The sequence below is a fragment of the Astyanax mexicanus genome, chromosome 18 (assembly GCF_023375975.1).
Source record: "Astyanax mexicanus isolate ESR-SI-001 chromosome 18, AstMex3_surface, whole genome shotgun sequence".
Taxonomy (NCBI): Eukaryota; Metazoa; Chordata; class Actinopteri; order Characiformes; family Acestrorhamphidae; genus Astyanax; species Astyanax mexicanus.
The window spans coordinates 36,010,846-36,038,821 of record NC_064425.1 but is presented as its reverse complement, the minus strand read 5'-3'; the positions used below and the strand labels follow the sequence as shown (position 1 = coordinate 36,038,821).

Sequence of the window (27,976 nt, the reverse complement as noted above, 5' to 3'; positions counted from 1 at the left end):
ATAAATGTTTGATTTGAAGCAAATTAAATTCTTAAGAATGTAACATGGTATCACAACATATATCATTGTCCACACCTTATATCTGTGTAAGGGGGCAAAAGTGGTCTATATCTATAGTCTATATTTATCTGATGGGGTACATTGAACAGCTTCTGTTGAGGGGGTTGGAGGGGAGGCTGCTGCTGATGATGATATCGCTGGAGGTGGACTGTATTTATCACCGAGTGTAGACACTAAAATGAGCATGGGAGAGATAATAGCCTATTAAACAAGTGTTATGAGATAATGACAAGATGCAAAAATAACTAACATTAATTATGGCTCACTTTGACCTGCCATACTGCTAATTGTTTGTAGGGGATTCTGTGCTGAATAAGGCTGCAGCCAAAGCTGACTGAACTAAACAAAATAAGTTGCTCAGTCGTCAACAAAACGGGAACATTACAGATTAATTAATTACTTACTATTATAGTTGTATTTATTCTAATATAGTCCAAAATTATGTGAATAATCATGTACATTGTGTGCAGAGTCAGACACAGGATGCTGCTCCTTTCACTTACTTCGTCAGTCATTTTGCAGTGCTCTCTCCTTACAAAGCAGATTAGTAGTCGTCTGCACATGCATATTTTAGGTCTTGAAAAGCCATTTCGAAACAAAAAAAACGTTTTCAGTTCAAAACAACACTTAAAGCAGTTTATCGCTCTAAGGAGTAAGAGAGGAGCACAAAACCATGTATAAAATGTTTCTCTCAGCCTGAAATGTCCAAAAACTGCATGTACCATATTCAACACACAAATGAACACAAACACTTAAGAAATGTAGAAAACAAGGTGTTAGTGCCTTTTCAACAGTTATAATATGTTTTAGTTGTTAATTAACGAAAGATACGTTTTTTAATTAAAAAAAACAACACTTGATGCAGTTTATCGTTCTAAGGAGTGAGAGAGGAGCGCAGCACTATGTGCAAAACGCTTCTCTCTACCTGAAACTTCCAAAAATAGCCTATTACATTCAAAACACAAATTAACCCAAACACTTTAGAAATGTTGAGAACAAGATGTTAGTGAATTTTCCATTATGATACATTTTAGATCTTGAAAACTACTTTCTGAACTAAAGAGAAATTTTTAATTCAAAACAACACTTTATACAGTTTATCTCTCTAAGGAGTGTGTGGTGAAAAAATAGTGACAGAACAAACACGAAAATATGAGCCTTTATCAAGTGAGTAGCAATTATTTAGTTGGAGAAAGTACAGTATACATTACAAAGCATGCGTTTAACACTCTCCCTCCAACATCTCAGCATATTTGTATCTTTTATATCTCCTCAGGCATATTGCCTTTTATGGTAATGAAATTCCGTTATCTTTGCACATCACCTGGCCGGACTCGACCGGTGCATTCCTACAGAGGGTGAAGCCTACAATTTGGTGACACTTCCCTTCCAGAACACGGTATTGTGCTGCTTGGTCAGTAACTTGTGCCAACTTTTATGGTTGATGCCAAAGGGATGTGTTCATGTGGTCACCTGTCCCACATGCTCATGTGAGCCACGTCACACATTATAATCTCTGCAGCCTGTCATGTATCCCCAGTCAAAAATATATACATGATTGAGGAATAAAATAAACTTCTTATTGATCATAAATTCAAATAAATACGTTTTCATCACAACTCCCTCCTTTGATTCTAATCAATCACATTTTATACATTATTTTCATCAAATAAATATCTCAGGCCCAGTTCTTTATTTAATCCTTCAGGTTCAGTATTGTTGATTCACAGGAGCTACACTGTAAACCTGACCTTATTTAAATAAAAGATTTTAGTACTAATTACTTATTTTTTATGTTTCGTAAAAAATATTACCATTACTAAATCTAATTAGTTGGTAGCAATGTTGAGCTGAAATTTACAATGCACTTATGCTAAACAAAGATAACTTATTATAGTAAGTTTCTGAGTGGGAAAGGAGATGCATGTGTGCTGCATTTTGAAAATCAACGTTACTTCAAATGGTAATTATGTTAAATAGTATATGTTAAACAAGAGATTTGTGATAAAAAGAAACTGAAAGGCTAACTTCACTTTACAATGTCTCACAAGCATGTGGGGGTGGATGAGAAGAAGCTGTTTAATGTGCTTAATGTATTAAATAATAAACAGTGCATTTATTGTCTTACTGTTTAGTGTAATCGAATTATCTGTCACAGAGCTCCTACCTTAGCCACTGTGCTGCGTTGCATTCCGCTCTTTTTTCTCGTGAAGATGTGGTGGAACTTCAAGCAGTTTTAATGTCTGTTTTTATGTGTAATTTTGCTGACAAATTTATAAATGGTATTGGTACCTTGTAACATTTTGACAATAATTTACATTAAACTTTAAATACTATGTTCTTTCCATTTAAGAACTTTTTGTAACCTACAAAAGTAATCTTTCTTAATTATGTTTTAAGTATTAATTAACAATTGTTATTTGTTATGATTTTTGTATACTTAAAATATTTATTTTCATTTGAACTTCAGAAAATATCTAATTCATATCAATTATTGATTTTGAAAAAAGACTAGAGTTACTGGATGCAGTAAACTTAACTTCTTTAGTTTCTTTTTGTGAAAAAACTTAAGTAATTAAAGACAAAAGGGTTTATACGCAATTTTTCAGTAAAGTCTACTAATTTGGGTTACGAGTTTGGTATCTTTCCTGAACTCAGCGAAACAAAATGTTATATATTTTTGTGTGCATTTCAAAAACAAATGTATCAGCTGCAGTGTTTGGCATTAAAGCAAAAAAAAACCATGTATTAGTTACACCTGATGTATGGACTATGAAATGTGCATACTGTAAAAAAACATTCTTCCCCAGATGCCTGCCATGAACCTCATTAGAGCCATCAAAGCTAGGTTTAGCAGTCAGAATATAATAATTTCCCTATGATGATCAGCAAACAGACCAGCCCTTTAGAGCTGATCATCTTTAAGCTGTTTCTTCAGGTGTAGTCAGAGCCTTCTTGCAGTGTATATGGTGAACCCACGTTCCTCGTCCTTTCAACTTCACGGCTGTTTGGAGCACTGAGCGTCACATCAATCTCAAAAGTTGGGGGAGCTAAAACAACAGGTAAAAAAAATTACTTTTTGCGAGCACAAATGTTAAACTCGTGAACAAAAAAATGGGAATCGTGTGCGCGCTGAACAGAATATCACTCTCTAGCTTCATTTTTCTCCTCTCGGATTCACACGAATCCGAGAGCCGGAGGAGGGCGTAGGAAAGAAGAAAAGCAGGAGAGTTAGCTAGCTGGCTATGCTAACATCCAAACAGCATGCTCTCTCCGGGGCTATTAGCCCAGGTATAGTGCTTGAAGCGAGGCGAGAGCTGGTCGCTCCAGGCACTAACCCGGGCAGACAGAGCCAGCGAGCCGAATGTTTTTAATCTGGCATGACAAACGAATCATTTAAAAAATGAGCCATTTTTAAGATTTGTATTTCACTTGTCCTCAAGTGCATAGAACATGAGGAGCAGTGAAAATGATGTTCATAATGACCATACTCTACATGAGCTTTGTTAAACAGGTACACACTTTCTGGCACTTACCCCTTGGGCATGTTCATTACAAATCTTGAGGAGATGTTCCAGAGCTAAAGAACTTAAAATAATACATCTTCTATTTACTTTCACAATATTATAAACACATTTACTTTAAAGTTATTACAGTTGTTTTTTTATTACAGAAATAATTTTATTATAATATAATATTATTATAATAATAATAATAATATTATTATAATATTTTAATTTGTTAAGAATAACACATGGTTCTTGATCTTCAAAAGTGAAAGTGGTCCAACTGTACCTACAGTTTAGCTACTAAACTATGGTTTCTGATAATTTGTGATCTTTGTATGAGAATTTTCCTAATTAATTGTTACCTCTAATTTATGCATTTTAAATTTGTAATATAATTAATGTTACAATAGGCTTATATTTAGAAATAGTGTTTGTTTTTGCATCTTTTATTCTACAGAATTGAAAGCAAAACTTTGGGACAGGTATCACGGGGAGTTATCATCATTCATCAGGAATGTCTTGTATTGTCTTTTTTTCAGCATCATTAAAACATATCGCTGTGCCTCTGGCTGTGGATTGTACAGGGCAGGAGAGACTGCAGGTTTGGAGAGCTCTGGTTAAAGGCTTCCCGCTCGCAGTTTAAAATGTAATCAGCCAGTTAGGGCGCAGCCTCGGTCTGGGTGAGGCTGAGCAGCTGAAGGCTGCGGGGAGCTGGTCCGTGTACATTTTGACAGTTTGATTCTTGAACTAAATAGAGAGCTGAAGAAATGAAAAAACGGCTCGTTTTTTCGTTTTTTGGTTTGAACATACAAAAACAGAAACGGGAATTCAGTCCGAATATTGGTTTTCTCCCTTGGGTCTACAAAACGAACTTACGGCTCATTATTTTGATTGCGAAATATGGGCGGGCTTGAATCGCGCCTCCTACCACATTGGTTAGTCGGAGAGATCACGTGTTCGCAGCCGCTACGTTCCGATATAATAAAAGTCCCGAATTGTCAGACGTCAGTAATTATAACCGCAGGAATATTATCAGTGTCTAGATTTGCGTGCAAACACTTTCTCCAATCTGACTGAATTAATTCCGATTACAGAATCTGACTAAAGTGTTTGTACACGCTACTCATCTGAGGAAAAACGATATTTATATGTAACAGGAATGTACGCTGTTAAAGTAATAGAGCCCAAAATGATACACGTGTAGAGTATTACTGATTTTTCTATGTACCTTGAATTCATTTATTATTACATTCATACACTTAAATGTAATATGGTCAAACCATTGTTCATCTTCTGTACTACACACTCATGAACTAGGTACCAGTCCCACCATGCATGACAAAAAAAACCTTTAGATGAAATTTATGGTGGAAATAAGTCTACTAAAAAAAATCCAGCTCTTTACCTGACAATAAATATTTTACATTGAGACGTTATAGTTTTTTTTTAATTATAGTTATTGTTTTTTTTTCCATAAACAATGTTTATAATGTATTATATTATTATTTATTATGTTGCAGCTATATCAATCAGACGATAAAAAAAAAACATGGAATTTAGGTTAAAAAGGTGTCATATGCTATATGCTATATAGAGAAAAGTGCAGTGTCATTTCCTCCTTTGCGTCAATGATGATATCAAGCCAATTTTTAATTTTATAGGGGGTAAATTAAATGGTGTGACCGCACAGCCGGCCCAATGCATACTCAAATTATGCGGATGCTTAGTGGCCTTAATGCCACCAGGGGACACACCAAAAACACCAAGACACCATGATAAAAAATACATGTTTTAAAATAACGTTAAATAATACAAGTGAAATGGTACGACGGCGGTTTAGGGAAATACAAAAATAAAAAATAAAACAGTTCACTTCGAGAATAAAGTAGATTATTAGTAATATTACAAGAATAAAGTCGTAATGATACAAATTTAAAGACATAATGTTATGAGAATAAAGGCGTAATATTACGAGAATAAACACGTAATATTACGAGACTAAAGTCGTAGTATTTTAAGGGAAATTTAGTTCTAACTGCGTGGGTTGCAGTCTAAGAGCGGAGCACCGAAAGGCGCATTTTCCACTAATTATCTGTTACAGGGCTAATCGACATTTATCTATAATTTGTTATTAACATTTATAACCTGCAGATTTTTAATGTAGTGTTACAATTAGATAATACAGGTGCTGGTCAACGAATTAGAATAATTTGAAATAGTGCAATCATGAAATTCTTTGAATGCATTTTTTGTGCAGAAAGCAAATCAGGTGTTCACCGCACCTGTCCTACTCGTTAGACTAATCACAGAACTCGTTACCTGGAAAAAAATTTGCTCAGCTGAGCTTTCCAAAAGGCCCATTTAGGCCATTTAACTGTGACACTTGTTTTATTGAATTAGAATAATGGAGAAACCGTTTCATTGAATTAGAATAATTTTTATTATAATTACAATCATCACTTTCTCAGTATTTTGTGGCTGCCCCCTTGGCTTGTATGACTGCCTGAAGTCTCCGCGGCATCGATTTGACCAGCTTGTCGCAAGTTTCCGCACTCACAGCTTCCCAGGCAGTGGCGATGTTCTGCTTCAGTTGGTCCAGCGTAGTAGGCTTTCTGTCGCGAATTTTCCGCTTGACAATGGCCCAAAGGTTTTCAATGACATTGAGGTCAGGCGAGTTGGCCGGCCATGCCAAAACTTCAAGCTGTTTTTTAGTGAACCAATCTTTGGTCGACTTTGCCGCATGAGCCGGTGCAAGATCCTGTTGAAATATGAAGTCTTCTTCGCCGAACTGTTCCTCAACAGTCGGAATCAGGAACGTTTCCAGAACATCTTGATATACGGCATCATTGACAGTCTTCTTGAGGAATCAGAGTTTGCCTACACCTCGAGCGGACATGCATCCCCAGACCATAACGCTCTGGGGAAACTTGACGGATCTTTTCACGCACTCGTGGTTGTAGGTTTCGCCACCACGACGCCAGACACGAGGACCTTGGTCACCGAAGGAGATGCAGAAGCGTAATTCGTCACTGAAGACCACTTTCTGCCAGTCTTCAGCAGTCCACTCGCCGTGTTCTTTGGCCCACTTCAGCCGTTTCTCCATTTGTTTCTTGTTCAGCATCGGTTTTACTGCTGGAACGCGAGATTTGAAGCCGAGTTCGCGCAGACGACGGTAAGTGGTTGATCTGGAGACGTCAGCGCCGGTCTGCTTGTTCCACAAGTCGGTGAGTTCGGAAGTGGACTTGAACCGGTTGCTGACTGCGATCTTTCTCAGCTGCTTGTTGTCGCGAGCAGAAGTTTTTCGGACGCCGGAACAGTTGGTGCGCTTGCTGCAGTTTTTCTTGAGAGCTTTGCAGACGGAAGACTGGCTGATGCCGAGCTGCTCAGCAATTTTAGTTTGGGTCAAGCCTTGTTGGCGAAGGGCTTGAATTTGAGCCACTATTCCGGTTGAGAGGTCGCGCTGCTTACCCATGATTGATTTTACAACTTAGAAATTCTACTCAACCCTGACTTTATACTGCACAGTGAACACTCTTCACAGAAAACAAAAATTCGAGCATTTATTCTAATTCAATGAAACGTTTACTCCATTATTCTAATTAAATAAAACAACAGTGTCACAGTTAAATGGCCTAAATGGGCCTTTTGGAAAGCTCAGCTGAGCAAATTTTTTTCCAGGTAACGAGTTCACCTGATTTGCTTTCTGCACAAAAAATGCATTCAAAGAATTTCATGATTGCACTATTTCAAATTAATTCTAATTCGTTGACCAGCACCTGTACATTGTCCAGATTTTTCCATGGTGGCATAGCCGAGCCTTCAGCACCCCTGCCGGGAGAAGCCTCCCGTGTGGGAAGAGCGTGCGCTGCTGCTCATGCCTTTTAGTTGGGTTTTTGTGACCAAAGGGACAGAAATACAGTAAATTCCAGTCATAAATAAAGGAAATAAACATTTTACTCATGCAGGATGAAACATGATATGCGTTTCAAAGTTATGATCTATGATCTCTACAATGTGGAAATGTGTTTATTAATTTCTCAATAACTATTTAATAATATAGGGCTAACATGTATTAATTAAATAAACATAGTTCATATTAGAAATATTCCTAATATTTCCCAGCAGATAGTATACCTTACAAAGCACTTGCTAACTTTACACCCAACCATGAAATACTTTTAGACACTAAGTCAGCCTCCAAGGAAATGCGCCCCGTTTTAAACCTGGTTACATAATTAAATGAACACATAATTCAGAAAATATAGCTTCAACATATTGTTGGGAAATAATGGGTAAATGCTGAAAGACGCATGGTATTCTGGGTGTTGTAGTGTGTATGTGTAGTCTCCCTGTTGTAGCAGCGGGAGCAGCACGCGGCTCCGCTCTCTCTCTCTCTGTTCTCTTTGTTTAGCACGGCCACCCGGTTTATATCTCGCTTCACGATGCAAGCAGGCTATCAATAAATGCCAGTACTCCATTGCAAGTCAGCTTCCTCTCATCTTTCCGCTGGAGAATCCTCAAGTTTGGGTATTACCCCAGAACGGGTGGTAAGAAAAACGCACCTAGTTCTGGCCCACGGAGCTATAGTAAACGCTAGCTCCCCTGAGCTCCGAGACCACGGTCTGGGGGCAGAAATCAGGCAAAAGGTTACACTGGGGGCTCGTCCTGGGATTGTTCCACCGGCATTGGTGAGTGTATGAAGTTAAAATTATACTGGACTGCTGAAACGAGTGAAAAATAAACGGACTGTTGAAATAGCTGCAGGTGAAGAGTGGCTAAGTGGCTAAAGCTAACCGCGAGTTCAGTGAGTTGCAGCTAGAGAGAGAGCATGGCGGCTACCCGAGACAGAACAGCACACGAGTTTGAGAGCGGAACAGCCTGCTCTAACCCGTTTATATCACCAGAAAATGTGAATGAAACTAGACGGTCACAAATCTCATTTGAGGACTGGATGAGTCAGTTTAATGATGTAAACGGCAACAGCGTTCAGAGCTGTAACTCGGTGGAGCTAAATACACGCGCTGCAGCACAGCCAAGCTTGCATTTACACCAAGTAAAGAGAGAAACTAACCCGTTTAAGATTTGTGATGAGAGTACAAAGCGCAGTGACAGTGGAATAGAGTCACAGCTAAATCAAAATGAGAATTGTACTATTTATTGCACCCAGTGCTGTCCCAAAAACACTCAAGGTGAACAGTTTTCCCAGTCTTTAGTGGAAACGTCAGATCTGCAGCATATTAACCCTTTCAGTGATGTGCAACCTAGCTGCTACGCAGAAAGCACTCCTATAAATGCAAATTACCATCCAGTGTCACATAGAAGACCAGTGGACTCGCCTTTTACTCCAAAAATGCCACCAGTGCAAAATATAAATGCTCAGACACCAGAACAGTGTGCTCAGTGTGACTCGAAGCTCACTAAAGTTCACCCCAAAAGTGGACATACCTCCAGTCGTTCAAGGTCCAGTTCTGTTGGTAGGCGACCCAGGCATGTACATTATGACATATCATCTGACAGTGAGGGTGAAAACACAGCTAAGAGAGAAAGAATTCCTACTTTGCGACCAGGTCAATTTGATGGTACAGGCTCGTGGAAGGAGTTTCTACACCGGTTTGAAGGCTGTGCTGAGGCTAATCATTGGTCAGAAAAGACAATGGCTGTCCAGTTGAGGTTTTGTTTGGCAGGAGCTGCAGGGGCGGTCATCCACAAGAACCCAAGGTCCTCACGCTGGAGTTATGCCCGAATAGTGGAGGAAATTGAAGCTGCATATGGGTCTTCCTCTGAGCATGCTGCAGCTATTGGAATTGAATTGAGACAAAGAGTGCGCAAGCCAGGTGAGCCGCTGCATATACTAAGAGATGACATATATGAAAAAGTTTCTATTGTGTATGCAGACTGGCCCGAAGCAGAGCAAGACAGAATCGGGGTGGAGGTGTTCACCAACGCCTTGGGTGAGGCTGGGGTCGTTCAGAGGCTGTTGGAGGAGCATCCACGGACACTAGCACGGGCGTATGAGCTTGCTCACAGGTACGAAACAACCAAACGTGCAGCTGCCAGTGTGACTCGACTAATGCAGACAAGCGTGCAGACAACAGAGCGTAGAGTAAGAACTGCTACTGTGCGAGAAAGTGCTGAGGACAGTAAAGCTGTAGATGAGAACCAGACAGCATGGCCAGTAGAGCATGTATTAGTACTCTACATGAGCTTTGTTAAACAGGTACACACTTTCTGGCACTTACCCCTTGGGCATGTTCATTACAAATCTTGAGGAGATGTTCCAGAGCTAAAGAACTTAAAATAATACATCTTCTATTTACTTTCACAATATTATAAACACATTTACTTTAAAGTTATTACAGTTGTTTTTTTATTACAGAAATAATTTTATTATAATATAATATTATTATTATAATAATAATAATATTATTATAATATTTTAATTTGTTAAGAATAACACATGGTTCTTGATCTTCAAAAGTGAAAATGGTCCAACTGTACCTACAGTTTAGCTACTAAACTATGGTTTCTGATAATTTGTGATCTTTGTATGAGAATTTTCCTAATTAATTGTTACCTCTAATTTATGCATTTTAAATTTGTAATATAATTAATGTTACAATAGGCTTATATTTAGAAATAGTGTTTGTTTTTGCATCTTTTATTCTACAGAATTGAAAGCAAAACTTTGGGACAGGTATCACGGGGAGTTATCATCATTCATCAGGAATGTCTTGTATTGTCTTTTTTTCAGCATCATTAAAACATATCGCTGTGCCTCTGGCTGTGGATTGTACAGGGCAGGAGAGACTGCAGGTTTGGAGAGCTCTGGTTAAAGGCTTCCCGCTCGCAGTTTAAAATGTAATCAGCCAGTTAGGGCGCAGCCTCGGTCTGGGTGAGGCTGAGCAGCTGAAGGCTGCGGGGAGCTGGTCCGTGTACATTTTGACAGTTTGATTCTTGAACTAAATAGAGAGCTGAAGAAATGAAAAAACGGCTCGTTTTTTCGTTTTTTGGTTTGAACATACAAAAACAGAAACGGGAATTCAGTCCGAATATTGGTTTTCTCCCTTGGGTCTACAAAACGAACTTACGGCTCATTATTTTGATTGCGAAATATGGGCGGGCTTGAATCGCGCCTCCTACCACATTGGTTAGTCTGAGAGATCACGTGTTCGCAGCCGCTACGTTCCGATATAATAAAAGTCCCGAATTGTCAGACGTCAGTAATTATAACCGCAGGAATATTATCAGTGTCTAGATTTGCGTGCAAACACTTTCTCCAATCTGACTGAATTAATTCCGATTACAGAATCTGACTAAAGTGTTTGTACACGCTACTCATCTGAGGAAAAACGATATTTATATGTAACAGGAATGTACGCTGTTAAAGTAATAGAGCCCAAAATGATACACGTGTAGAGTATTACTGATTTTTCTATGTACCTTGAATTCATTTATTATTACATTCATACACTTAAATGTAATATGGTCAAACCATTGTTCATCTTCTGTACTACACACTCATGAACTAGGTACCAGTCCCACCATGCATGACAAAAAAAACCTTTAGATGAAATTTATGGTGGAAATAAGTCTACTAAAAAAAATCCAGCTCTTTACCTGACAATAAATATTTTACATTGAGACGTTATAGTTTTTTTTTAATTATAGTTATTGTTTTTTTTCCATAAACAATGTTTATAATGTATTATATTATTATTTATTATGTTGCAGCTATATCAATCAGACGATAAAAAAAAAACATGGAATTTAGGTTAAAAAGGTGTCATATGCTATATGCTATATAGAGAAAAGTGCAGTGTCATTTCCTCCTTTGCGTCAATGATGATATCAAGCCAATTTTTAATTTTATAGGGGGTAAATTAAATGGTGTGACCGCACAGCCGGCCCAATGCATACTCAAATTATGCGGATGCTTAGTGGCCTTAATGCCACCAGGGGACACACCAAAAACACCAAGACACCATGATAAAAAATACATGTTTTAAAATAACGTTAAATAATACAAGTGAAATGGTACGACGGCGGTTTAGGGAAATACAAAAATAAAAAATAAAACAGTTCACTTCGAGAATAAAGTAGATTATTAGTAATATTACAAGAATAAAGTCGTAATGATACAAATTTAAAGACATAATGTTATGAGAATAAAGGCGTAATATTACGAGAATAAACACGTAATATTACGAGACTAAAGTCGTAGTATTTTAAGGGAAATTTAGTTCTAACTGCGTGGGTTGCAGTCTAAGAGCGGAGCACCGAAAGGCGCATTTTCCACTAATTATCTGTTACAGGGCTAATCGACATTTATCTATAATTTGTTATTAACATTTATAACCTGCAGATTTTTAATGTAGTGTTACAATTAGATAATACAGGTGCTGGTCAACGAATTAGAATAATTTGAAATAGTGCAATCATGAAATTCTTTGAATGCATTTTTTGTGCAGAAAGCAAATCAGGTGTTCACCGCACCTGTCCTACTCGTTAGACTAATCACAGAACTCGTTACCTGGAAAAAAATTTGCTCAGCTGAGCTTTCCAAAAGGCCCATTTAGGCCATTTAACTGTGACACTTGTTTTATTGAATTAGAATAATGGAGAAACCGTTTCATTGAATTAGAATAATTTTTATTATAATTACAATCATCACTTTCTCAGTATTTTGTGGCTGCCCCCTTGGCTTGTATGACTGCCTGAAGTCTCCGCGGCATCGATTTGACCAGCTTGTCGCAAGTTTCCGCACTCACAGCTTCCCAGGCAGTGGCGATGTTCTGCTTCAGTTGGTCCAGCGTAGTAGGCTTTCTGTCGCGAATTTTCCGCTTGACAATGGCCCAAAGGTTTTCAATGACATTGAGGTCAGGCGAGTTGGCCGGCCATGCCAAAACTTCAAGCTGTTTTTTAGTGAACCAATCTTTGGTCGACTTTGCCGCATGAGCCGGTGCAAGATCCTGTTGAAATATGAAGTCTTCTTCGCCGAACTGTTCCTCAACAGTCGGAATCAGGAACGTTTCCAGAACATCTTGATATACGGCATCATTGACAGTCTTCTTGAGGAATCAGAGTTTGCCTACACCTCGAGCGGACATGCATCCCCAGACCATAACGCTCTGGGGAAACTTGACGGATCTTTTCACGCACTCGTGGTTGTAGGTTTCGCCACCACGACGCCAGACACGAGGACCTTGGTCACCGAAGGAGATGCAGAAGCGTAATTCGTCACTGAAGACCACTTTCTGCCAGTCTTCAGCAGTCCACTCGCCGTGTTCTTTGGCCCACTTCAGCCGTTTCTCCATTTGTTTCTTGTTCAGCATCGGTTTTACTGCTGGAACGCGAGATTTGAAGCCGAGTTCGCGCAGACGACGGTAAGTGGTTGATCTGGAGACGTCAGCGCCGGTCTGCTTGTTCCACAAGTCGGTGAGTTCGGAAGTGGACTTGAACCGGTTGCTGACTGCGATCTTTCTCAGCTGCTTGTTGTCGCGAGCAGAAGTTTTTCGGACGCCGGAACAGTTGGTGCGCTTGCTGCAGTTTTTCTTGAGAGCTTTGCAGACGGAAGACTGGCTGATGCCGAGCTGCTCAGCAATTTTAGTTTGGGTCAAGCCTTGTTGGCGAAGGGCTTGAATTTGAGCCACTATTCCGGTTGAGAGGTCGCGCTGCTTACCCATGATTGATTTTACAACTTAGAAATTCTACTCAACCCTGACTTTATACTGCACAGTGAACACTCTTCACAGAAAACAAAAATTCGAGCATTTATTCTAATTCAATGAAACGTTTACTCCATTATTCTAATTAAATAAAACAACAGTGTCACAGTTAAATGGCCTAAATGGGCCTTTTGGAAAGCTCAGCTGAGCAAATTTTTTTCCAGGTAACGAGTTCACCTGATTTGCTTTCTGCACAAAAAATGCATTCAAAGAATTTCATGATTGCACTATTTCAAATTATTCTAATTCGTTGACCAGCACCTGTACATTGTCCAGATTTTTCCATGGTGGCATAGCCGAGCCTTCAGCACCCCTGCCGGGAGAAGCCTCCCGTGTGGGAAGAGCGTGCGCTGCTGCTCATGCCTTTTAGTTGGGTTTTTGTGACCAAAGGGACAGAAATACAGTAAATTCCAGTCATAAATAAAGGAAATAAACATTTTACTCATGCAGGATGAAACATGATATGCGTTTCAAAGTTATGATCTATGATCTCTACAATGTGGAAATGTGTTTATTAATTTCTCAATAACTATTTAATAATATAGGGCTAACATGTATTAATTAAATAAACATAGTTCATATTAGAAATATTCCTAATATTTCCCAGCAGATAGTATACCTTACAAAGCACTTGCTAACTTTACACCCAACCATGAAATACTTTTAGACACTAAGTCAGCCTCCAAGGAAATGCGCCCCGTTTTAAACCTGGTTACATAATTAAATGAACACATAATTCAGAAAATATAGCTTCAACATATTGTTGGGAAATAATGGGTAAATGCTGAAAGACGCATGGTATTCTGGGTGTTGTAGTGTGTATGTGTAGTCTCCCTGTTGTAGCAGCGGGAGCAGCACGCGGCTCCGCTCTCTCTCTCTCTGTTCTCTTTGTTTAGCACGGCCACCCGGTTTATATCTCGCTTCACGATGCAAGCAGGCTATCAATAAATGCCAGTACTCCATTGCAAGTCAGCTTCCTCTCATCTTTCCGCTGGAGAATCCTCAAGTTTGGGTATTACCCCAGAACGGGTGGTAAGAAAAACGCACCTAGTTCTGGCCCACGGAGCTATAGTAAACGCTAGCTCCCCTGAGCTCCGAGACCACGGTCTGGGGGCAGAAATCAGGCAAAAGGTTACACTGGGGGCTCGTCCTGGGATTGTTCCACCGGCATTGGTGAGTGTATGAAGTTAAAATTATACTGGACTGCTGAAACGAGTGAAAAATAAACGGACTGTTGAAATAGCTGCAGGTGAAGAGTGGCTAAGTGGCTAAAGCTAACCGCGAGTTCAGTGAGTTGCAGCTAGAGAGAGAGAGAGCATGGCGGCTACCCGAGACAGAACAGCACACGAGTTTGAGAGCGTAACAGCCTGCTCTAACCCGTTTATATCACCAGAAAATGTGAATGAAACTAGACGGTCACAAATCTCATTTGAGGACTGGATGAGTCAGTTTAATGATGTAAACGGCAACAGCGTTCAGAGCTGTAACTCGGTGGAGCTAAATACACGCGCTGCAGCACAGCCAAGCTTGCATTTACACCAAGTAAAGAGAGAAACTAACCCGTTTAAGATTTGTGATGAGAGTACAAAGCGCAGTGACAGTGGAATAGAGTCACAGCTAAATCAAAATGAGAATTGTACTATTTATTGCACCCAGTGCTGTCCCAAAAACACTCAAGGTGAACAGTTTTCCCAGTCTTTAGTGGAAACGTCAGATCTGCAGCATATTAACCCTTTCAGTGATGTGCAACCTAGCTGCTACGCAGAAAGCACTCCTATAAATGCAAATTACCATCCAGTGTCACATAGAAGACCAGTGGACTCGCCTTTTACTCCAAAAATGCCACCAGTGCAAAATATAAATGCTCAGACACCAGAACAGTGTGCTCAGTGTGACTCGAAGCTCACTAAAGTTCACCCCAAAAGTGGACATACCTCCAGTCGTTCAAGGTCCAGTTCTGTTGGTAGGCGACCCAGGCATGTACATTATGACATATCATCTGACAGTGAGGGTGAAAACACAGCTAAGAGAGAAAGAATTCCTACTTTGCGACCAGGTCAATTTGATGGTACAGGCTCGTGGAAGGAGTTTCTACACCGGTTTGAAGGCTGTGCTGAGGCTAATCATTGGTCAGAAAAGACAATGGCTGTCCAGTTGAGGTTTTGTTTGGCAGGAGCTGCAGGGGCGGTCATCCACAAGAACCCAAGGTCCTCACGCTGGAGTTATGCCCGAATAGTGGAGGAAATTGAAGCTGCATATGGGTCTTCCTCTGAGCATGCTGCAGCTATTGGAATTGAATTGAGACAAAGAGTGCGCAAGCCAGGTGAGCCGCTGCATATACTAAGAGATGACATATATGAAAAAGTTTCTATTGTGTATGCAGACTGGCCCGAAGCAGAGCAAGACAGAATCGGGGTGGAGGTGTTCACCAACGCCTTGGGTGAGGCTGGGGTCGTTCAGAGGCTGTTGGAGGAGCATCCACGGACACTAGCACGGGCGTATGAGCTTGCTCACAGGTACGAAACAACCAAACGTGCAGCTGCCAGTGTGACTCGACTAATGCAGACAAGCGTGCAGACAACAGAGCGTAGAGTAAGAACTGCTACTGTGCGAGAAAGTGCTGAGGACAGTAAAGCTGTAGATGAGAACCAGACAGCATGGCCAGTAGAGCATGTATTAGGGCCCCAAAAATCAACTTTCAAGCAACGCAGACTAAAGCCAAACGAAAACAGAAACTTAAATTGGAGCGACATTAAGTGCCACAACTGTCAGGGCATTGGACACGTGAAACGAAATTGTCCTTCACCAAAAATGCCTGCTTATTCCAAAGTAGTTCCAAAAAATGCTAAAAGTCAGGATACACCTGCTGTCCTTCATGTTAAAAGCACAGGACCTGAGATGTGTATTCACATGCTGATGTACAACATGGAAGTATGTGCTTTGTTAGACAGTGGAGCTCGCAGAAACGTGCTACCCTTGCGATGCTATAAAGTGATTGATGACAATATTAGGCCTCCCTTGCAGTTCTCCACTGTGGAGTCGTTACAAGGCATCGGTTCGGAGAACGTAGATGTTAGTGGAGAAGTCGACCTCCCAGTCCAGATTGGCACTCGCACAGTAAGTGTTAACTTCATTGTGGCCGACATAGCAGAGAACACTGAAGCTATCCTTGGTCACCCTTTTCTGGAGCAAGCAAAAGCTCATCTAGACTTTGGCAGCAAAAAGATTGTGTTGTTTGGAGAACAAGTGCCTTACTTCAACCCCGAAAACAAACCCAGAGTGCATTTCGTTCGGGTGGCACGCACCACTATCCTTGAATCGGGATGCGAATACATCCTTCCTGGGTATGCACACTTTCGTGAACACGTCAGAGGTGAAGTCATGCTTAACCCAACCAAGGGTTTTGTTGAAAAACATGGCCTCCTAGTAGCGAGAGTTGTTGTCGACGCCAAGCCAAATGAGCATGTTCCAATCTGACTCTTCAACCCTGGAACAACTCCAGTAAAAGTCAATAAAGGTGCTATCGCTGGTTTCCTTCAAGCGGCTGATGTTGTCCAGTTCACTCCAAGTGTTCCACCTGCCGAGCCACCCAAATTTTCCAGTTATTCCTCCACATCTGCAAACCCTGTATAGAGACAGTGCTGCTGTGCTGAGTGCTAACGATCGTCTTGAGTTGGCCCAACTGCTCAGTACATATGGTGATGTATTCTCTACTGGACCAACCGACCTGGGTCGCACAAGCCTTGTCCAGCACGACATCCAACTCTTGCCTGGTCCACCCGTGAAGCAACAACCACGGCGTATGGCATTTGAAAAACAAATTGAGTCTGACGCTCAGATCCAACAGAGTCTTGAAAGTGGATTGGCTTCTCCAAGCAATAGCAGCTGGGCATCACCAATAGTCCTTGTACGAAAAAAAGACCAGACGTACCGCCTGTGCGTGGACTACAGGGCCCTCAACGCACGCACGGTAAAGGATGCGTATCCGCTCCCCCGCATCCAAGACACACTGGAGACTCTGTCCACTGCCAAATGGTTCAGCACCCTCGACTTAGCCTCTGGCTATTGGCAAGTTGCACTTACACCTAGGGCACGTAAAGCTGTCGCTTTCTGCAGCCGTAAAGGGCTATTTACTTGGAATGTTATGCCGTTCGGGTTGTGTAATGCGCCGGCAACATTCCAGCGCCTTATGGATCGTGTGCTGGCCGGGTTGCAGTGGGAAACATGCCTGGTTTACTTGGATGATATCATCCTCTTGGGAAAAGATGTACCAGAAATTCTCCAACGCCTGGCCCAAGTGTTCGACCGGTTCCGCCAAGCCAATCTGAAACTAAAGCCGACTAAGTGCTGCCTGTTCCGCCGTGAGGTGTCATATCTGGGCCACATCGTCTCTGCACAAGGCATTGCCACGGACCCAGAGAAAGTCCGGAAGGTTCAACAGTGGCCACAGCCTACTTGTGTGTCTGAAGTGCGTCAATTTGTTGGCCTAGCGGCATACTATCGCCGATTTGTACAAGATTTCGCTACTATTGCCAAGCCTCTTCACGAACTGACCAAAAAACATGTTCGCTTCCAGTGGACGCCCGAATGCCAAACCGCCTTTGAGGAACTAAAGAGCTCACTCACTAGTACACCTGTCCTGGGCTACCCACGTGACCACGGCAATCTCATCCTTGACACAGACGCCAGTAATTTTGGAATTGGTGCAGTTTTATCCCAAGTGCAGGACGGTGCCGAACGAGTACTAGCATATGGGAGCCGGCGACTGTCCTCCACCGAACAAAATTACTGCACCACCCGGAGAGAACTACTCGCAGTGGTCGAGTTCACCAGACATTTCCGTCAGTATCTTCTAGGAAGACCTTTCATTGTGCGCTCTGACCACAGCAGCCTGCGCTGGCTGGTCAACATGAAAGAGCCTGAGGGCCAGTTGGCAAGATGGCTTGAGAAGCTCGCTGAATATGACTTTCAAGTAGTACATCGCCCTGGACACCACCACCAGAATGCAGATGTTATGTCTCGTCGTCCATGTCGCACCACATGCCCATGCAACATGACAGATCCTGCTGATGTAGCCTGCAAAGTTACCCACAGAGGAGTACAGTGCGATCTTGAACCCCATATCACTCAGAACAGTGCTGCAGCTACTCCCCCGGAGCTCAGAGTAGTGGGGGTAGAGGAACATCATAAGGCCGGGGTGAGGACCGTGACAACTGTTTCCCAGTTAGATAAAGACCAAGCAAGCACTCTGTTTATGGGCTGGAGTCTGGAAGACTTGCGCGCGGCCCAGAAAGCTGATCCCGATATCGGACCTCTCTGGCGCTGGCTGGATGAAGGAAGTGAGCGTCCCACCTGGGCAGATGTGTCGCCCTTGGGACCAGCAATCAAAGCTTATTGGAGCCAGTGGAAACGTCTGTACATGCGAGATGGTGTCCTTGTTCGCCGATTTTACTCCAACAATGAGACTGAGTTCCATCCACAGATGATTCTACCCCGTGTGTTCCGCCAAGATGTACAGCAGCAGATGCATGATGGTCCAGTGGGTGGTCATTTTGGTGTGGAACGGACGTTGGCAAGAGTACAGACACGGTACTACTGGTACCAAATGAGGGAAGACATCACCCTGTGGTGCCGCACCTGTACCAGCTGCGCTGCAAAAGCTCGCCCTCCCAAGACACCCCAGGCTCCAATGGGTACTGTGCGTGTGGGAGCTCCAATGGAAAGAATCGCTATCGACCTTATGGGACCCATGAATGAGACTGATCGCCATAATCGTTACATCTTAGTGGCACAAGATTATTTCACGAAGTGGGTGGAGGCTTATGCGTTGCCCAACGACCAAGCTGTCACCGTGGCTGAAGTTCTAACTTCTGAGTGGGTGTGTCGTTATGGAGCACCCCAGACTCTTCACAGCGACCAGGGGTCTAATTTCGAATCAGAAGTCTTCCAAAAGATGTGTGAACTCCTGGGTGTTGAGAAAACCCGTACAACTCCATTCAGACCACAATCAGATGGACAGGTCGAACGATTCAATGCCACTTTACAGAAAATTCTGGCCACTACTGCCGAACGCTGTCACTGGGATTGGGACCTGATGACCCCGTTTGCTGTCATGGCTTACAGAGCCACCAAGCATACCAAGCGGATTCAGAAAAATCCAAAAACCAGAGCAAAGGTGGTCCATCATGACAAGCTCAAGCCTTACCACTCTCGCATTCCATTGGACAACTCCTGGGTACTCAAGCATGCAGAAGCATGGCAGCCAGTGGAAGTACCACCGCCTACTCTTGATGAGAGTGTGCCATCTGATCTGAATCTGTCCAACCTGTTTATGGACCAACAAAGTGGTGGGGACACCAGCAATGCAACCACCCCTCTGTTTGCCCTTCCTAGTTCTGAGGGTTCAGATGAACTTCAGTTCAGTGGGGGTAGCACAGTACAACAAGAACAAACAAGGACTGTTGCTAATTCTGCTCAGGGTCAAACACCCAAAAGACCCAAAAGAAACATCAAACCACCCAAGAGATACGGGGACTGGCTATCTCCCTAAAAAAAAAAGGGGAAACTGTTGAACTGTTCAAAGAAAAAAAAAAAAGAGTTTTGTGAAAAAAAAAGAGAAAAAAAAAAGAAAAATGGAGTAATTTGTGATACTGTTGTTTAAAACTTGTTGGGTGGCCGTGTTTATTTTGTAAGAAAACTGTTTTGAATATGTATGCACATGTTAAGTAATGTACTGGATGTGAGCTGTATATTGTAAGTTTAAGTTATCTAAAGTATAATAAGAGAGAGTTGTGTTAGGTCCAAATTCACTAATCTCTTCTTTTTCAGGAAAAGCAGAAAAACGTTCAAAGGAAAAGAGCACATACGCTCTGTCTGAACTGTTTAAGTACTGAACTCACTAGCTCACCTCCTTCTTCTTGCTACTCAGGACCAAACCCTAATACTGTGCTACCCGCCACCTCATGGACACCTAATCCATGGTCTAAGGACTGTTTGCTCCGTCAAGTGGAGTTAGTGGACTACTGAAAATGGACTGCTTTATAAGAAAAAAAAGGGGCAACTGTTATTTTGACTGTCCATATCTGTAACAGATTATTGGTGCTGGATTGGTGTTAGGTTTAATCACCATCCAGAGTGGGGGTAGTGTTGGGAAATAATGGGTAAATGCTGAAAGACGCATGGTATTTTGGGTGTTGTAGTGTGTATGTGTAGTCTCCCTGTTGTAGCAGCGGGAGCAGCATGCGGCTCCGCTCTCTCTCTCTCTGTTCTCTTTGTTTAGCACGGCCACCCGGTTTATATCTCGCTTCACGATGCAAGCAGGCTATCAATAAATGCCAGTACTCCATTGCAAGTCAGCTTCCTCTCATCTTTCCGCTGGAGAATCCTCAAGTTTGGGTATTACCCCAGAACGGGTGGTAAGAAAAACGCACCTAGTTCTGGCCCACGGAGCTATAGTAAACGCTAGCTCCCCTGAGCTCCGAGACCACGGTCTGGGGGCAGAAATCAGGCAAAAGGTAACAATATTTTATGTCTTTTATATGAGGCCTGTGACACTGTGGCAAGACACTGTGATGTGACAATATGCAGATCTTCAGTCTATTTTATCAGATATAGAAACAGCTTTATGTTATACATGAAATGCAATTTTGTGTTTCCGTCAGTAGATAAGATGGGTTTAACCATCTGAGGGAATTCTCCTCTCCCAAATGCTTGTCTTGGTTGCGCCCAAGCGTGGTCTTTTCTGAAGCGATAAAATTAAATATAGCAACAGAATAGCACGAAGCGTCAGTCCGCTCTGATGGAGGGTAAAAAGAAGCAAGGTGGAGCCGAAAAGGCCAGATTAAAAAAAGAAAGAAGATAGAAGAAGAAGCTGCCAAATGTTTAAAATTAACAAACTTGTTTTCCAGAGGACAGACTCCAGCTGCAGCCGGTAAACAGAGATATGGAAATAATCTTGAATTGTCAGCTATTGGGCAACATTTGCAATGTTGATTTAGCGTAGTTTCTTTTGTAGAGCCCAATACACCTCTTAACACGCCCTGGCCTGCCGGCGGGCCAGAAATATGTCATAGTTAATATCTTGCTGTGTTTATGAATAATTATGGACACCCAATATGCCATTTTAAAGCCTAGAATCTCTGCTTTTCAGTATCTAGCATATTTAGCTGTATGTTCTTTCAGGAAATAAACATTTAGGGCGAAATATGCCTTGTTTATTAGAATTATGATTCATAATTTTGAATCTGGTAAAGCTTTATATTCTGTCTTTAAGCTACTGCTTTGAGGATTCACTATTTCGTTTTGATCTTTTAGAATTCGTTAGATTTCTGTTTCTGTTCTAGATCTGTTTTTTTTGTATGGCTCTAAAACGCCGTCGTACCGTTTCATTTGTATTATTCAACGTTATTTTAAAACATTTATTTTTTATCATGGTGTCTTGGTGCTCTTGGCGTGCCCCCTGGTGGCGTTAGGGCCCCTAAGCCTCCGCATAATTTGAGTATGCATTGGGCCGGCTGTGCGGTCACACCATTCAATTTACCCCCTTTAAATTAAAAATTGGCTTTTATGATATCATCATTGAGGCAAAGGAGGAAATGACAGTGCACTTTTCTCTTGAATGACAGACAGCAAATAATAGCATATGTCACCTTTTTAACCTAAATTCCATGTTTTTTTTATCGTCCGATTGATATAGCTGCAACATAATAAATAATAATATTATAAATTATAAACAATTGTTTATGGAAAAAAAACAATAACTATAATTATAAACAATAACCTCTCAATGTGAAATATGTATTGTCAGGTAAAGAGCTGGATTTATTAGCAGACTTACTTCCACCATAAATTTCATCCAAAGGTTTTTTTTTTTTTTGTCATGCATGGTGGGACTGGTACCTAGTTCATGAGTGTGTAGTACAGAAGATGAACAATGGTTTGACCATATTACATTTAAATGTATGAATGTAATAATATAATGAATTTAAACAAAATATCCAGGGACAGAGAAAAATCAGCAGTAGCCTACTCTACACGTGTATAATTTTGGGCTCTATTACTTATACAGCGTACATTCCTGTTACATATAAATATCGTTTTTCCACAGATGAGTAGCGTGTACAAACACTTTAGTCAGATTCTGTAATCGGAATTAATTCAGTCAGACTGGAGAAAGTATTTGCACGCCAATCTAGACACTGATAATATTCCTGCGGTCATAATTACTGACGTCTGACAATTCGGGACTTTTATTATATCGGAACGTAGCGGCTGCGAACACGTGATCTCTCAGACTAACCAATGTGGTAGGAGGCGCGATTAAAGCCCGCCCATATTTCGCAATCAAAATAATGAGCCGTAAGTTCGTTTTGTAGACCCAAAGGAGAAAACCAATATTCGGACTGAATTCCCGTTTCTGTTTTTGTGTGTTCAAACAAAAAACGAAAAAACGAGCCGTTTTTTCATTTCTTCAGCTCTCTATTCAGTTCAAGAATCAAAATGTACACGGACCGGAGCTGCGCTGAATTAGCAGGGCTCTTATTAGTTGTAACTCCCTCAACGCACAGGCAGACACAAGTGGCTTTCTCCTCACAGGTTTATTTGAAGCTTCTCTCCTAATCCACCGTGAAAACTACGCATACACAGTATTAACGTAAAATTAGCGATATTAACTTGACATGCAATAATACAACAGTAACACAAAGTAAAATACAACAACAAATACCTCGTTGGCTGCATGCATCGTACAAGGGAATTCCTCAACAGGGCTTTCTCACTTCAGTCATTAACACATCTATCAGTAAAACCTTTTGAGCAGCACACGAGGAGTCCAGCCTGAAGCCAGCATGAAAACGAAACCTATGCGAGATACTCTCGCGAGACTGTTGGCTTGCATTACGAAACCAAATATATAAAAATAAAAGTTACACTCTTATTCACAAAAAATTATATACATCATAAGCAATTATTTACAACAGTTACATTAGTAGAGCGCAGTGGCTGGGTAAGGGCTGGTGAACGACTTTTGAAAACGTTATCTGATGGTGGACTAGTAAATAAGTAGCACAGAGTTCAGAAAATGTAATCTTACCTAATGTAAATGGCGATAAAACCATATACGACCATAGTTTTAACGTTAAGCTACGAATGTGAATGTTAGTTAACTAGCTAGCTAGCTAACCACTGCGAACGTTAGTTTGCTAACTAACTAGCTAACTAGCTAGTGAGATAACCTAGACAGCAAGCTAGCAAAGGCTGTGCAGTGCAGTGCAAAGCTTCATTAGATTCAATTCTCAAGTGTCTTTTTGTTTGAAGTAGTATGTAATGAATATAGCAGTTCCAAAGTGCAATATATGATTTAAAAGAACTGTTTACGTACAAAAATGGCAAGATAGATTATGTATATTTTTATGTGTATATATTGTATACTCCAAAACAAGATATTTGTACATTTTCTGAAAACAGTATACCATGATGAAATCATACACATTTTCCCAATAGTGACACTTATCTCACTTTATTAGAGGCTAATGAAAACTTTCTAATATTGTAATATTATTATATATGTAACAATACGTTGTAATAAAATGTAGTATCTTTCAACAGATATTTTTGAACATGAAGAATAAAAGCAGAACAACCCTCAAAACGAAAGGAAAGGTTAGTCACATGTTTATTTGTAATTACTAGTTAAAAGGTATTGTTGTGTATAGTTCAGTTTCAGTTTTGCTAAAGTAGTGCAAAGATATTGAAGAATATTTAAAAGGGTCACAAGATTATCTGAATGTGACGTAACCTGAGCTTTGATACGGTTTAGCTAGCAGTCTAAATGTGTCTGTTGATTGCTATGAGCAGTAAGTGGACCAGTACTTATAGCCAAGTGTCCCAAAGACTGCAACACTGCTTCTAGCAGTGTTGTAAAAGTATATTATACTGTGTGCTCTGCTTAGACATCAGGTATCCAATTCTTTTATGTTTTTTTGTAAGATCACTTTTTCTGTGCTCTAGCGATTTAGCAAGAACTAACATACAGAAGAGCCTACAAGAAAGGTACTTTTGCAGCATTTTGATTTACCTCATACAGTTGTTAATTAATTGTTGAGAATTAAATGCATGCACATTAACTTGGCAGTTTTTTTTATACACCATGGACCTTTGAAGTCTGTTTTATGTTTAAAGGTTCCGTTTAGAACCCAGACATCGTCATCATGGCAGAGGAATTTGCTGTTGGCAGCTTTTACAGCTGCAAAACTTCTATTGCAAAACGCTGGGATTCCACTTTTAAGTTGTGCAGAAATATTTGGACTCAAACCTTACTGGACATTATATCTATGGAGCTATCAACAGCCCGGATACATGGTGCCAAAGCCAGGACATTGAGAAGGTGGCGGGACGCATTTGAAAATGCGAAGCTGCTTCTTGTACTAAAGTGAACTTTCAAAAGTGGACTGTTATGACTGATTGCTGGAGTTGTTATAATTTATTTTATTTTATTATTATTATTATTATTTATTTATTTATTTATTGGATATGTCAGAAAGTATATTGATACGCCTGGGTGGGGCTGCCAGGAAGGGGGGAGGGAAATGTGGGTGGCTATAATATTATATTTGTTTTTATATTATGCTATATTATATTAGATTATCCCACCTATGATGCAGGCCTGGACAATTTAAACAAAGTGGTGCGGTTTATTATTCTTTTTTTTTTGCAGCATATACCAACATTATCTTAACTTTAGCTTTTTTTAACTTAAAAAAAAAAAAACTAAAGAAAATGCCATATAAATATATTATAAATAAATAGTATAATACTGTGTTCACCATCTTTTAAAAACTTGTTATCCTGGCATTTATCAAATTATACTGCAAACATCTGCATTACTCTAGGTTTATGGCATCTTGTTGCTTCCTTTGTAGTTCTCTGGGAATTTTCCAAATTTTTGATTATACCTTCATCAGGTTACTTGTTGGTCATCATTAATTACATCACCTTTTTTGCTCAGGCCTACATTGCGGTTCCCCATTATACATCAGCTGTATAATTACATATTGTAGACTATTACTCTCATTCTTCCACAGATTTATTACTAGTAGGTTTCTGACCACAGAAACAATGTTAACTAGATGTTTTTGGATAATAGACCATTCTCAGCACAAAAATTAAATTTACTTGATCGTGACATCAGCAGAACTCTTTCGATTTCTGTGATTGTGAGTGTCTCTAAGTTTAACATTTTTATCTTTTTTATTTAATTTTGTGCTCACACACTGTCAAAAAATGTTTTCTAAATATATACTGTACATATATATTTACCGTTTTGGCTATTTTCAAGCAAAAGTACGCAATGGGTTAAAACCCTATTTTTGTTGGTGTTATAAAGAACTCAAACTCTGAAATAACCTTCCCGAATATGTTAGGGAAACAGACACTGGCTCAATCTTTGAGTCTAGACTAAATACTTACTTTTTTGGTCTAGCTTTTGGTAATTGTTTTCCCTTTAGATAAGACTGCAGATCCAGGGGTTCATGGACATAGGAAATTGTGGTACACTAAATGCTGGTGCTGTTGTTCACCCACTGCACTCAATCACTCAGGTTTGTGGACGATGGAGTTGGTGCATGCCAGTGTTTCAGGGTGCCTTCGTGTTACTTTCTGTCTTTCTGCCTTTAATTAGGCAGTTTGACTCAGATCTGCTGAAGTCATTAGCCACACTTTGGTAATGTTTTATATTCTGGGTTTTAAATAAATCCAGTCAAAACTAATTCCATCATTTTGCCTTCCTTCGAGTTATTGATTGCCCACCTGTCTGACTCGATACCGATGGATGTTGGACCTTCAGGATCTCATGTGCCCCTATGATCTCAGCACTGCAAGGTCTGAATGTCATGCAATTAAGTTCACATACATGTCATGGTATGTAGAGTATGCCCTGTGATGCATTTTACACATCTTAAACAGTGGGCTTCAACTGGAGAAAGTATAATTTTGGCAGCATTATTTTGAAGCCTGCCGAAATTATACTCCCCCTATCATCTCAGCACTGCAAGGTCTGAATGTCATGCAATTTATGTTTCATACATGTCATGGTGTGTAGAGTATGTCTTGTGATGCATTTTACTATATCTTCCTTAGGGGGGCTTCTAATGGAGGGAGTATAATTTTGGCAGCATTATTTTTAAGACTGCCATAATTATACTCCCCCTATCATCTCAGCACTGCAAGGTCTAAATGTCATGCAATTTATGTTTCATACATGTCATGTCAAAAAAAAAAAACCCTGTCCTCACCCGTCCCCAGTACAAACCCACTCCCACTGTCCCCCCACACCCGTAACCCCTGCACAAACGTGCCATCTTCACTTAGCAAACTTCTCCCGGGGCCCTACACCACTCTCTTCTGCCCCGTCACACAAACATTAAGAAGTGGTGTTATAGAAAAGTTATTTTGACCATTCTACACGGTATGGTACTGAACAGATTAAATCCAGCCCAGACCGTGACAGTAGCCTAAAAAATAAAAAAAATAGAATCGAATTTACCACACCATATTTTAGTCTACAGATTATTAGTCTTCAATGAACAATTAAACACAACTAACAGTAACTCTAGCGATACATAAGTAACTGTGGATCATAGTCTTCTTGTGTATAGGCCACGAAAAGCGGTCCAGGCTTGTGACGTTGCGCCACTCAGTGGCGTATACTGGAATTGAGACAAAAGAACATAGCCTACTGACCTACTAACCTACTAGATACTCCGACTGTTCGGCTCGACCATATCACAAAAAAAAAAAAGAAATCATTGGAAGTTATCAACTTAGCTGGGCCTTGGCTTAAATCAGTCCTCTTCTGCACTTGAAGCAGGCTTGTACGTGACCAGGAACTGCTCGGCTGCACTTTTCGCCATTTCCCAACATGATGAACAGGTGCGCTGGATACAGCAGTGAAGGCTTGAGTTGGAGAGTGTAGAGTTGTTGCATAACGTCTTTGTATTCTGCGCGCTGCTCCAAGATTTCGGGGCAGTAGTCTTCATAAATGTACACCGGCTTGTCATTGTACCTCAGCTCGCCTCGCTTTTGCTGCACGTATCACTGCTTCCTTAGTTTGAAACTTGTGAAAACAAATGATCACTGCCCTGGGCTTTTATCCTCCGGCTGGTTTGCCTTTGAGCGCACGGTGAGCTCTCTCTTGTTCCGGAGGTGAAGGCAGCACATCTTTCCAAAGTATCTCAACCAAAAGATTGGAAAAAAACACAGTTGGCCTAATACCTTCGATCGATTCAGGCAGTCCTATGAGACGAATATTGTACTGTCTACTCCTCCCCTCCAGGTCTAGGAGCTTAGCTTTCAGCTTTGCGTTATCTTCAGCCATGGAAATCACCTGCGCTTCTAGGCGCTGCAAATCGTTCAGCCCAGATTCCACATCGGAAATTTGCTGTTCATGATTGTTCAGTGTAGACTGAATTCCGTCTAACTTCGTTTTAATGGCACCGATCTTGTTTTCAAATCTTGCAGAGAGAGAGTCAGGTTTAGTTAGCAGGTCCGCTTTGAGGTTGTCTAGCATGCTAATCAGCTTAGCATTGTCGACAGCGGGGCTAGCAGCAGAAACCTGTTCTTTTTTCTTGTCTGGTTTGCTTGATTTAGATGACATCTTGGTAGACAGTGCATGCAAAACACATTCAG

General features: G+C 40.8%; 1 protein-coding gene across 20 annotated transcripts in view; it reads left to right on the top strand.

The window, feature by feature from the left end:
- Positions 1–27,976, top strand: part of mffa (mitochondrial fission factor a) — a 583,551-nt gene that overhangs the window by 228,034 nt on the left and 327,541 nt on the right. For 4 of the 20 annotated variants that reach the window (XR_007425391.1, XR_007425390.1, XR_007425389.1 and 1 more), the window contains exons 5-6: positions 1,337–3,122; positions 23,900–23,953. Coding sequence is in view for 1 of the 20 variants with exons in the window: in XM_049467403.1 (XP_049323360.1) it covers positions 14,612–15,810; positions 23,900–23,909 (1,209 nt within the window). In the remaining 19 variants the exon portion in view is untranslated. Of the gene's footprint in view, positions 1–1,336; positions 3,123–4,108; positions 4,171–7,330; positions 9,597–10,320; positions 10,383–13,514; positions 15,811–23,899; positions 23,954–24,301; positions 24,344–24,472; positions 25,043–27,976 lie in introns of those variants that run through there. The other 16 variants (XR_007425397.1, XR_007425396.1, XR_007425395.1 and 13 more) reach the window with 11 other exon arrangements.